Source organism: Amblyraja radiata, chromosome 11 (assembly GCF_010909765.2).
Source record: "Amblyraja radiata isolate CabotCenter1 chromosome 11, sAmbRad1.1.pri, whole genome shotgun sequence".
Lineage (NCBI taxonomy): Eukaryota > Metazoa > Chordata > Chondrichthyes > Rajiformes > Rajidae > Amblyraja > Amblyraja radiata.
In genome coordinates, this window is record NC_045966.1 from 38,233,009 (window position 1) to 38,245,536 (window position 12,528).

General features: G+C 40.5%; 1 protein-coding gene across 1 annotated transcript in view; it reads right to left on the reverse strand.

Moving 5' to 3' along the window:
* The window catches only part of LOC116978509 (homeobox protein EMX1-like), a 40,152-nt gene extending 28,276 nt beyond the window's left edge, over positions 1-11,876 (reverse strand). The window contains exon 1 of the mRNA XM_033029690.1: positions 10,768-11,876. Within this exon, the coding sequence (XP_032885581.1) occupies positions 10,768-11,119 (352 nt within the window). The 5' untranslated portion in view covers positions 11,120-11,876. The remainder of the gene's footprint in view (positions 1-10,767) is intronic.
* Between the last annotated feature and the right edge of the window lie 652 nt (positions 11,877-12,528).

Sequence of the window (12,528 nt, forward strand, 5' to 3'; positions counted from 1 at the left end):
AAAGGGGGCTGAATACTTTTGCACACCACACTTTTCAGTTTTTTATTTGTAAAAAAATTTGAAAACCATGTATAATTTTCCTTCCACTTCACAATTATGCGCCACTTTGTGTTGGTCTATCACATATAATCCCAATAAAATACATTTACGTTTGTGGTTGTAACGTGACAAAATGTGGAAAAGTTCAAGGGGTATGAATACTTTTGCAAGCCACTGTAGCAACATTTAAATTCTTAGCTCCAATTCAGAGCCTCTGGATATTGTGGGTCTCTGACCTGATCAGGAACACAATGGTCTAGGCTTCTAGAATGGGTGAATCCTCTGTAACTTAGTATTGCTCCTCATTTTCATTTTGTTCTTTGTGTCATAATAGCCAACGGCAAACACAACATTGACAAAATAAAAATACATGGTTGCCTTTGACTTCTGCCATAGCAGGTTAATAACACCTTCAGGTCAACGCTGAAGTGATATACTCACTTCAATTCAACTAATAAATGCGGAAACTAATATTGTTTATTATTCACATAAATACCAAATTGCGAACATGTAAAAAAACATATTTATTTGTAAAACTACTATGCATAACATTGAAAAAATTGTTATATGAGAACAATGATGCGACCATTACTCTACAAGTGCTTTTTACTTATACTAGTACATATCGTTATATCTATGGTGACTGTCTGATGAAGACAATGTTTGTCTCCAGTCTAAATATGTGCTATAGTTTTATTTTCCACTGAAGATATATGTTGCTCTTAAAATAATATTCTATTTGATTCATACAACCTTATCCAAACAACACTGACTGACAAGCAATGATCCTAATTCAAAATTAAACAATCCTATTGACATGCCTGCTACCTGAATAATCTGTTGCCTATTATCAATGTTCTATTCTCTACCACCCTATCCCCTCCACCCACCCCCCACTCCTCAATGCGCTCCCACCCTGCTTTCTTATTGGAATAGTATATCCTTCTCTGTCTTGTACAGATTAATCGCAGTTTAATCTGGAATTTGTAACCAATAGTTAGAAACTGCAGAAGACATTGTGCCCAAGTCTCGTTCTCATCTCACGCAATATTTAATCAGTCAGACTTCAGAAGTGTAAAATCTGGCCACATTAGTTTTCATTAATGTAACAATACAAAGACTTATTCAATTCCTTAAAATTACACCTTTGAATTGAATCTTAAAATTGAGTCTGAATCTGGAAATGTCTTGACTTTAGCTATTATCTGCTGGTGGAGATGATACAAGTATCAGTGGTAACAGGGAGCCTAACCTGCTCTTTATTGCATATCAAAACATCCAGAGCATGTAACCTGAGATTTTAATATTTAGAGACAATGAATGATGTTCATCACTGTCACTTTATATGTTTGCAAATGTTCTCCCTGCATTGGCACAACAGCAATGTCGGCTCGAGTTGAGTTGTGCTGATGAACCTCTGGGCAGCTACATATTCTGTCTGCATTCAGTTAGGGAAATAACTCAATTTCTCTGTTAGACATTCTCTCTGTACTATCATTATTTCATTACAGAATAGGAGCAGTATAAATCCAGTGTGTCTCTGCAATAGCACAAATATCCTTTTATAGTGGAGAATCAATGAGAATTCATTACCATTTATATCTGATTTGCACATTAACTTTGCTCACTAAAGCAATTGAACTTTACTCTGTGGTACCTCACTCTGCTCTATTCGCTATAGAAATAGGAAGAATAGTTTCCCCGATCATTTATCAAGTTAAAGCTATATGTTCAAAATTTATACTCATATTGCAGAAATTGCATCGAGTTGAATTTACTTTCAATTGATGTGCGCACATTATAAGTGGCCCAGTGATTTCTGAACAGGATTCTGATTGGAATGATATTCCAAAAACAACAGAAGGGAAAAGGGACGTTTATTAGTACCAGAAAAAATAGGCAACAAATCATTCAGTTAGCAGACATGGCAGTAAGAGTGTTGATTTGTTGATGTGATTAGGACCTGGAACAAGATTTGATCAAATCAAAATCTTGGGAACCAGGAATTAATGCATGGTGCTAGCCTAAATTTTATACAAAGTGAAGTGACTACCTCGTTACTCAGGCACCCTCCAGAAACAAATCTGAGAGGAAATGTTTGTTTAAGGGATATGACTGTTCAATAAATACACCCTTTAGAATCTGTGCAGTTTGTCACATCCTAACTCCTATTTCATAAACAAACCCTCAGTTTCAAGAGGAATGATTATTCCTTAAATTAATCTTCATACAGTGTCAAAGAAAGATAATTATTTTCTTTAATAGCTCAAGCTATTGGGAGTAAAGTCCACAACATGTCTTTATATAAAATTATATAGTTTCAAATCTGTTAAAAAATCAATTTTAATAGGATTACATGTTGCTATAAAACATCATTGATTTTTCTTGCAAAACATGAACATTTACACTTTGTAAGGAGGCTATAGAACCACGTGTTAAATCTGGATTTTTACTATAATAATCCAGATGTTCCACTCTCCACAAATGTTGGCTTTAAAATTTGTATCTAATAAATTTTTGTTTGAATTTTTACCAAAGGCAAAGCTCGAAAAACCGTGTTAAAATATGTCTCATGCCTCTCTCTTTTTGTCTCATTTTCAATGGATAACCATGCATTTCTGACTCACTAATGGAAACTGTACTTAACTGTTAAATATATATTTAATATATTCAAACAAATCCTTCTCATATCCTTCTCCACTGCGATAATCCCAGTATACAGTAGTATCTAGAATTTCAAATCACAGCAATAGTTTGTCACCTTTTGTGTCGCCCAAGTGAATCTATGCTCCATATTCCCTTGGTCTTATGCCCTTGCTATAATTATTCTTTAATATGAAAGCTTCAGACAGGAACAGCAGTGGAGACAATTATCAAGAGCTCCTAAAATTGCAACACTTTTAGAGAAAGCATTTCCATGATATTGAACATTTCTGCTAAAAGAATGATTATAATCAAAAATAATAGGAAGAATTGCATGAAATTTAATTTTCTTAACCATGGTATATGTGGCTAAATGGTGAATTTAAAAAATGCCATACAGTATCATTCCAGCTCATCAATGCCTCTACTTCCTTTGAATACTGAGGAGATTTGGTATGTCACAAATACGCTATCAAACGTCTGCAGATGTACAGTAGACAGCACACTGAATGGTTGCATCAAGGCCTTGTTCAGACTTATACGCTCATGAATGAAGAAGGATGCAAAAAGTGATGGACATTGTGTGGTCCACCATGGGTATTGAAATCCCCAACACAAAAGGATTTACAGAAGGTGCTGCTGCCTCAAAAGTAGTTATTGTCATCAAAGATCCACATGACCTGACATGCTGGCTGCTACCATCAGGAAGAAGATAGAGGAGCCTGAGAACTGTGACCTCCAGGGTCAAGAACAGCACAACACTGACCACAACCCTATCCCAGCAATGATCTACTATGGAATGTGTTTTTGTTGCACTCCCTACTTTGGTTTTGCACTATTATGTTCTGGATACCTCACATTACTTTCTGTTTATTTATTGTATTATGGATTATTGTATTCTGTTAATAGGATTGCAAAGCTATAGCAAATTAGAATTTCATTATTCCTACCCTACTATGTATGACAATTAAACACTTGCGACTCTATCTTAACTCTTGACCTGGAGATACAAAAACCTAACAGTGTCAAACATATTTTCCCTCAGCAACATATCCATGTCATCATCAAGACCACCTCTTTTTATTTAGATTCAGAGTTTAGAGTTTCGAGATACATGGTGGAAACAGTCCCTTCAGCCCACCGAGTCCATGCCAACCCTGCACACTAACACTATCCTACACACACCAGGGACAATTTACAAATTTATCAAAGCCAATTAACCTACAAACATGTACATCTTTGGAAATGAAGACATCATCCATTTCTGGCCTTGTTTCAACTTACATTCTGTTGAAACACTTGTGTTGCCTTTGTTATCGGTTTTACACATACTCTTCATGCCTTCTTCAAACATCCATAAATCTGAGGTCTTGCAAAACTGCTCCTCATGACCTAGCACACCAAGTTTTCTTCACCGGTTGTCCCCATACTTACTGACCTGGGGAAGCAATTCCATTTCTGATCATTGTGTTCAAATCTCTCCATATCTCCATAATTTCCTCAAGCCCTATAATTCTCCAAGAAACTTACATTCCTATGATTCTTCAACATCTCCAGATTTAACCATTCCACCTGTGGTGGCCACAGTTGCCATGACTTCAGCTGTCTGCTCTAACCATTGCAATTTCCTACCAACAGTCTCCTGTCTCTCTATCTCACTTGATACCTTGAAGATGCACCTTCTAATTTATCTCTTTAACAGAGGCACCCGTGAAGCACCATTCTCTTTTACCAAGCGTTTGGTCAATGGTCCTGCTATGTTCAAACAAGGAACTGCAGATGCAGATTTACAAAACGAACACAAAATGCTGGAGCAACTCCGTGGGTCAGGCAGCATGTCAGCATAAAATGGATAAGTGACGGGAGAGAGGATAGGCGGAGGAGATGACAGGTGATAGATACAGATGGGGGGGAGGGGGGGAGAGGGGTGGAGGGGGGGGGGGGGGAGTGGGGAGGGGGGGGGGGAGGGGGGGGAGGGGGGTGTTATAGGCTGATGGTTAGAACAAAGGCCAAATATTAAAATAGAAGATCTGAGAGAAAAAGATTAAAGAGTTGAAATTGTGAAGCCAGAGGAAGAAATGTGGGCAGAGGGCTTCGTAATTCACAACTCTTCATTCCTATTGGGCGGCATAGTGGCACAGCAATAGGGTTGCTGCCTTACAGTGCCAGAGACCCGGTTTCAATTCTGGCTACGGGTGCTGTCTGTATGGACTTTGTATGTTCTTCCTATGCCCATGGTGAGTTTTCTCCAGGTGTTCTGGTTTCATCCCACATTCCTAAGGTGTGCAGGTTTGTAGGTTAATTGACTTCTGCGAATTGTCCCTAGTGCGTAGGATAGAACTACTGTACGAGTGAACGATCGCTGGTCAGTATGGATTCGGTGGGCCGAAAGGCCTGTTTCTAAGATATATTTCTAAACCAAACTTCTGACTCACACCCTCAGTTTTAATCTTTGGCCTTTGTTCCAACCATCTGCATAGCAAACAATTCCTCACCTGTGCCTACCTGTCACGCTTTGTCCTGCCTCTCCTCTCTCCCACCTTTCTCTCCCCCACCCTCACCACCCCCCCCCCCCCCCCCCCCCCCCCCACCCCACCCCCAACAATCAGCCAGAAGAAGTATCCCAATCCAAATAACACCTATCCATGATCTCCAGAGATCTTGCCTGACCCGCTGAGTTACTCAGGCACTTTGTGTCATTTATTACCCTGTATGGTGTTGAACATAAATTTTTCCTGATATTGATCCCATGAAATCTCTTTGTACATTTCTTCTACGTCATTGTTTCATGGTCCAGCGTCATGTTGCAGAGAACTTTGAATAGTTTGGTTTAACATGTCAGTAGGCAAGCAAGCAAGCAACTCTCTGTCCTGGGCCTCCTCCACGGCCAGACCGAGCAGCACCAGAAATTGGAGGAACAGCACCTCATATTCCGCTTGGGGAGTCTGCATCCTGGTGGAATGAACATTGATTTCTCAAAATTCTGTTAACCCTTACTGTCTCCTCCCCTTCCTACCCCAGCCCTCGGGCTCCTCATCTTTTTTCCTTTCTTCTCCCCGCCTCCTCCCACCCCCTATCAGTCTGAAGAAGGGTTTCGACCCGAAACTTTGCCAATCTCCTTTGCTCCATAGATGCTGCTGCACCCGCTGAGTTTCTCTAGCATTTTTGTGTACCAAGCAACAATTAAGTCACTGCCAATTTAACAACCTCAATTCTTCAATAAATGTTCTCATATTTTACTAACTGGAAAAAATTGCAAAAAGGTTTACGAGTTAACTGTCCAAACATAACTGCACCGCAAATATTAAATAATAACTCAGAATGGGTTCTGTGTTCCAACTTGCAGAACTATTTTCAAACATTAGCTAGCAAATGGTGAACAATAGTGATAACTCATTTAAAACACACTCATATAATTAGAGTTTCAGGTATTAAATAATTTGATGTTGGAGAGTTGAGTCCACACCTACATCATACACACGTATATACATTTGACATAGGGGATGAAATTCTCGGGCACTAATATAATCAATAGCTCATCCAGCCATCTGTGGAGAGAGGAACAGAGTTAATATCCCAGATCATTGATCTTTTATCAGAAAGATGTGATCACAGGTCAGCAACATATATAATGAATTGAATTTATCACACCGTAGATGATACTTGACTAGCATTTGCAGCACTTTCTGTACTTATTCTGTACTTGTAAAGGTGGCACAATCATGGCATAGCTGCTAGAGCTGCCGCCTCAGGTTAATTGACCTCTAAAAACTGCCTCTAGTGTGTAGGTAGTGGATGAGAAGATGGAATAATGGAGAACTAGTGTGAAAGGGTGATCGATGGTTGGTGTGGGCCTGGTGAGCCAAACGCCCTGTTTCCATGCTGTATCTCTGAAACTTCAATCTAAAAACTAATACTATTTAAGGTTTGTAGCATTGATAATATTTTTCAAATTTAAATAATAATTTAGGTTATAACATCAATAATAGAACGATAAGTTTTGTCTTTATATATCTCTGTCATCTTCCCCATCACCACAAATCGCCAAGGTCTCTGTTCTGGTGCTGTGATCATGCCTGGTTGCTTTTCCTTACACAGTAGCAGCTTCTGCCACTGTCCCCAAATATTGGAATTCCCATCCTAAGCCTCTCTACCATCGATGACTAATTGATCTAGCTTTTGACACTTGCCATAATTACTCATTGTTGTACTAAGTAAAATTTGCCTGAACATGTTCCTCGGAAATGCTTTGGGACGATGTTTTGTTATTGTGAGATATATATATATATATATATATATTATTGACGGTTTAGCCAATTTGAAGTGTTTACAGCTCATGCCTCTGATTTGACTTTGGCCTAATTACAGGGCCCTAATTTTAGATTGTCCTAGTCACATGACAGTATTTTTTCTTCTCTCCAACCTTCTCTGGTCGTTGGGATTGCACTTCGTATTTAGCAGGCAAGCTCTGATTCAATGTACACACTCCATTTAAAAGGCCATCGGTAATGTATGCCGTAAGCACCAGTTTCCTTTGGCATCCGTTCAACGCTTTAAATGTGTGTTTTTTTCTGTCTGAGTTCGTCTTGTTATTTGAGTTTGAAGGTCGTGGTCAACCCGTGAACAGAGAATGAAATTAAGTACCAACCGCATTGGTATCACTACAGGATGATATATATCCTCCGCTGAAAGATATTAATAAAACAAATGTTCTTTTTTAATTCGATCCATTAGTTTAGTATCCTCCATCTCCCCAGGTTTATTTAATTACTTCAATTTAAATACCCCAGCTTCACAGGGCGATGCGAATTCTTGTCTCATCTCCGGAAAATAAACAAGTAATTTTACTTTTTTTGTATAAATATGCCACGTTTCACACATTTGACATAGTGTGCAAAATGCGTTATTTTTTTCCTTACGAACCACACTCTGAAATATGCACACTTGTGCTATGATGGGTACATACACTACTTCGCAGCTTGTAAGCTTGCAGTAGGCAGTTTAGGACAAGTCACCGGGTTCCACAGTAAAGTCACCTTGCTTCATAAATATCCAAGTTCCCTTGTCTCCGTGTTGTACAATATGGACAAGTATTTTGACCCATTTTGTTGTTTTATTTTGCGTAGTGCTGATGATGATAAATATACATTTGCATCTGAAGTCACAACATAATGTTCCAGAGCCAATTCACTCCGTCGATGGACATAAAAAGCTGGAGTAACTCAGCGGGTCATCTCGACCCGAAACGTCACCTATTACTTTTCTCCAAAGATGCTGCCTGACCCGCTGAGTTACTCCAGCTTGTTTGCCCATTCCCTTTCTCCAAAGATGCTGCCTGACCCGCTGAGTTACTCCAGCTTGTTTGAGTCTATCTTCGGTTTAGAGCACCATCTGCAGTTTATTCCTACACTAATTTCTTCCGTCTTTCCTTTCGGTTGCGACACTTGGTTTAAATTTACAGGTCGCGTGTAAACACAAACTTTCCTCAAATTGCGCAAAATCTCCTTTCTCTAATCAGCTGATTTGTGGTTATTCGAACCAATGTGTCAATGTATTTTTATCTTTTTCTAAACAAGAGTCAAGATAGTCAAGAGAGTTTTATTGTCACATGTCCCGGAACGAAACAATGCAATGCACAGGCAATGCAGCAAAACAACAGATATGTAAACATGTTTAGGAAGGAACTGCCGATGCTGGTTTAAACCGAAGACAGACACAAAAAACTGGAGTAACTCAGCGGATCAGGCACCATCTCTGGAGAAAAGGAATAGGTGACGTTACAGGTGGATGCCCTTCTTCAGACACAGTACTATGTAAACACCACAATAAACAACAAAAATATTCAATATATAAATACATGCGCCAGCGTCCCACCTATCCCCTATCCTAAACCCTCATCCCCTGCTCTTCACCGCTCTAATTCAGCAGCAATATCCAATTTCACCCTACCCTACCTCTTTCTCTTAATCCAACTACTGTCCTTCAGAATTGGTTGAATTTAAGGCTAGAACAGAACTGGAAAGTACAGCATATTAACAGGCCATTCGGCCCACAATGTCTGTGCCGAACATGATGCCGAGATAAACTAATCTGACCTGTCTACACATGATCCACAGCCCTAAACTCAGACCTCGCCAGGATCCATACCCTGCCGAGGTAAGGTTACTTCGTCCTTCCGTTCTGGAAACCTTTTTTCAAAGTTTAAAGGACCATCGTTCTGTGTTACTGTTCGTGTATTAAACGCTCATTCACATTCATAATGTTGATTTCTGTATATTTTTCATTTGTCCTTTTAATCCATCCAGTTTAATTCTAGTAAATTTAGTACACAGACGCAAATCCCATTAACTGTTGCGTCTTTCATGTCCAAAGGCCGGAAATATTGGTCATTTTACGGAACAAGTTGATATTATAGAACGTATTTTCACTAATGATATGAACCAATTATTACATATATTGACCATTTGATTTAATGATATCATCATACAACGATAATTCTTTAAATACTAAGGCAGTTCAACTGTTACTAAAGAACCATATATTTGCATTCCAAACATCGCGGTGCAATATTTGTGAAACATTTGTGCAAAACTATTAGGTACACAAATTGCTCACTCTTGTAACTTGTTTTTAATTTATTTACCAGAAAAGCTCGTGCAAAAATACGGCATTGCGCCGTCTGCATGTATAGCAATACATCTCCATACTTGAAGAAGTTTGTATTAAAAATCTGCGCATTGAAGACGGATATTAATAGTAAAGAGAGAATACATTTAAAAAAAAAGATTCCAAGCGTTTACAACAAAGGGCATCATTTTCAACATTCATAACATATACTTTTTTTTTTAGCAGGAATGTTCATAACGATTGAGCAAAATCAATGTGAATTCTTTGATTTGTGTTGAAATGTTGGTGGCTTATGACCGGGCCGCGCTGCATTCCATCTTGTGAGTTAGCACGTTGTTTGCTAGTAACAGTTACAGAGACTTCGATCTTTCGGATAAGCTGAACTACAAACTAGATACGGGGTGACATCGCGCACCTAACCCGCCGGTAAAGTGTGCAAGGTAACCATTTGACAGAGGCTACATCCGACAGACAAAGCACCAGCCGTCTTCCCCATTCCCCAGTGAATTCAAGGCAGACCGCGATTTGAGGGGTTGGGAAACTTTAAACCAACCCATCAACTTTCAAACTAGAGTCGGGGCGCTGATGAGTACACTATCAAATACTTTAGTGGTTGTTCTCTCTATAAACCTAAATTAAATCCACATTGAGAACGCAGATTTTTAAGTCCACAAAGCGCTGCGCCTGTCTTAATACTGCCGTAAATTCAAAACCTCGCCGGGAATCTTCCATGACAACTGAGGCTGACGGGGTTGGGTGCACCATTCTTGATAGAGCCTGATTCTCACTGAGTATTGTGTAGGAAGGAACTGCAGATGTTGGTTTAAACCCAAGATAGATACAAAATGCTGGGGTAACTCAGTGGGACAGGCAGCATCTCTGGAGAGAAGGACAGGCAGCATCTCTGGAGAGAAGGACAGGCAGCATCTCTGGAGAGAATGACAGGCAGCATCTCTGGAGAGAAGGACTCAAGTCTGAAGAAGGTTTGCGACCCGGAACGTCACCCATTCTTTCTCTCCGGAGAAGCTGCCTGTCCCGCTAAGTTACTCCAGCATTTTGTGTCTTACTGAGTATTATTATTTTTAAACGATCGTCGCCTCTTGACACTCCGCACATTGCTTGCATGTTTTAACTTGATTTCCATATGAGCTGGCCTAGTTCTACTTTCTGTTGCAGTCCGGTTTACCAGCGTGTATGGCCTGCGCCTCGCTGGAGCAACGTTTAGTTAATTAGCAGAAATCGTTTCCTATGGATTTACTCGTTTAAAGCAAAAGTCTAAAAATAGACTGACAAAATACAAGCCCGTCTTGTGTTAGCAAACGCCAGGTATTTAAGACATAACCTTTCCATACAAGCGTGTTCAGGTGTAAAACAACTGATGTTACATTAATACAGGGTTAAATTGCATTACACAATATATTTATTGGCGCAATAATCGTTACAATCGCGTTCATTTACCTTGAAATCTGTGACCCAGGTATCTGTTCCTTAAAACCCATGGGTAAAAACTTAGTGCTTCTCTCTGCTGGGGCGCAAAGAAAGACTGTGCGGACAGATGATGTGCGTTGCCTGGGTGAATTGAGAGAGCGGGGCTGGCCGCGTGGGTTACCGGGTCGGGAAACAAGAGCTCGGGGCTGCTGTAGAGAGTCCTGCCGGCGTTCTGAAAGCCACTTCCGAAGTGGGAGGCGTGCAGCGAGTCGGCGTATCTCAGAGCTGTCGGTCGGAGCGGTTCATCCCCCAGAGTGGACGCGTTGTCTTTGCCTACCAGAGCCTCGATGGTGAAGCATCTCTTGGCCGGAGGCTGGAACATGGCTTTCGCCAAATGCGTTGGCCCTGGCGGCGAAGATCAAGATTTAGGGAAGTCCAAAAGAGAGTCGAAGTAAGTTTATTTCCCCCACCCAGTAGGCACAATTCCTTGGATCCAATGTGGACTTTAATCTATAAAACAATCCATATGCGCACTTGGCGACGTGCGATTCGGTTTAGGAAACTTGTATTGCCGATTTGGAGCTGGATGATCTAATTAAAAGGGGGCTGACACTAAACAACCCTCGAATGCCAGCAGTTTCTCACCGATTGGCTCCATTTACCTGCCTTGCTATTCGTGTCATTTACAGGCGTGGTGGACATGCGCAGAATGCGAAAGAAAATAAGGTCTATCCTATTCAAACAGGACCGAGAAGCCAAAATCCAACACCCGGCTCTGCGTAGAATAATAACAGAGAGGATGAAATATCCCTGGAAAAGCGCCAACTCCTCCAGACTCAATCAAATTCACCAGACCCATTCGCCTTTATAATCAGAATGATTAGAGTCTTTTCGCCGTGAAATAAATACAGTAACAACTCTGTAAAAAAAATCACTGTATTTTTGCAATATACATTATATCTGCCTTGATTTATCCAATGCCGAAGCCTTAAGTGATATGTTTTTTTTTCCATCTATACTTATACCTTTTACATCTTTCTGGTAATAGTATAGTACTTGCACTTGTTATATCCGCCCCATAACATTTGCGTATATTTCTTTTTCTCCCCGTCTATCATCTAGTCGTAACTTCGCCCAGCATCTGTCTTACGGCAACGCACTGTTGACATTACTCTGAAGTGCAGGTTATTCTCACCTGCTACAGGCTTGGCCGAGACTGATTGCCCAAAAGCATCCATGCGTTCGACCGTGTCGAACCGCGCGGGGAGCTTCATCCTCATTGGAAAACTAAGTGAAATAAACGCCTGAAGTATCTGTAAGCAGACGGGGGGGGAAGCTTACGGAAAGAATTGAGACATCTCGCAAGGATGGAAGTAATTCTTGCAGGTGAATCAACAATGATCCGAGGGGTTGAGACTAGGCGCCTTTGACACCTCCTGCTGGACATCTGTGCACACTTTACCGGCTAGAATTTAAATTAAATGATGACAGAAACATATCAAAACTTTTTTGTTGGCTTTCCTCTATCTCTACAACTGTGGCATTAATCAGCGACAGACGAAATGTGTAGGAAGGGACCGGAGCTGTTGGTTTACACCAAAGATAGACACGAAATGCTGGGGTAACTCAGCGGGTCAGGCAGCATCTCTGGAGAGAAGGAATGGGCCATTCCCGCCTGTCCCGCTGAGTTACTCCGGCATTTTGTGTGTCAATCTTAATCAGTGACATTCTGTTTCGCTACGGGCACGTTTGCTTCTTTAAGAATTGTTCTGTACGAAAAGATTGTTACTT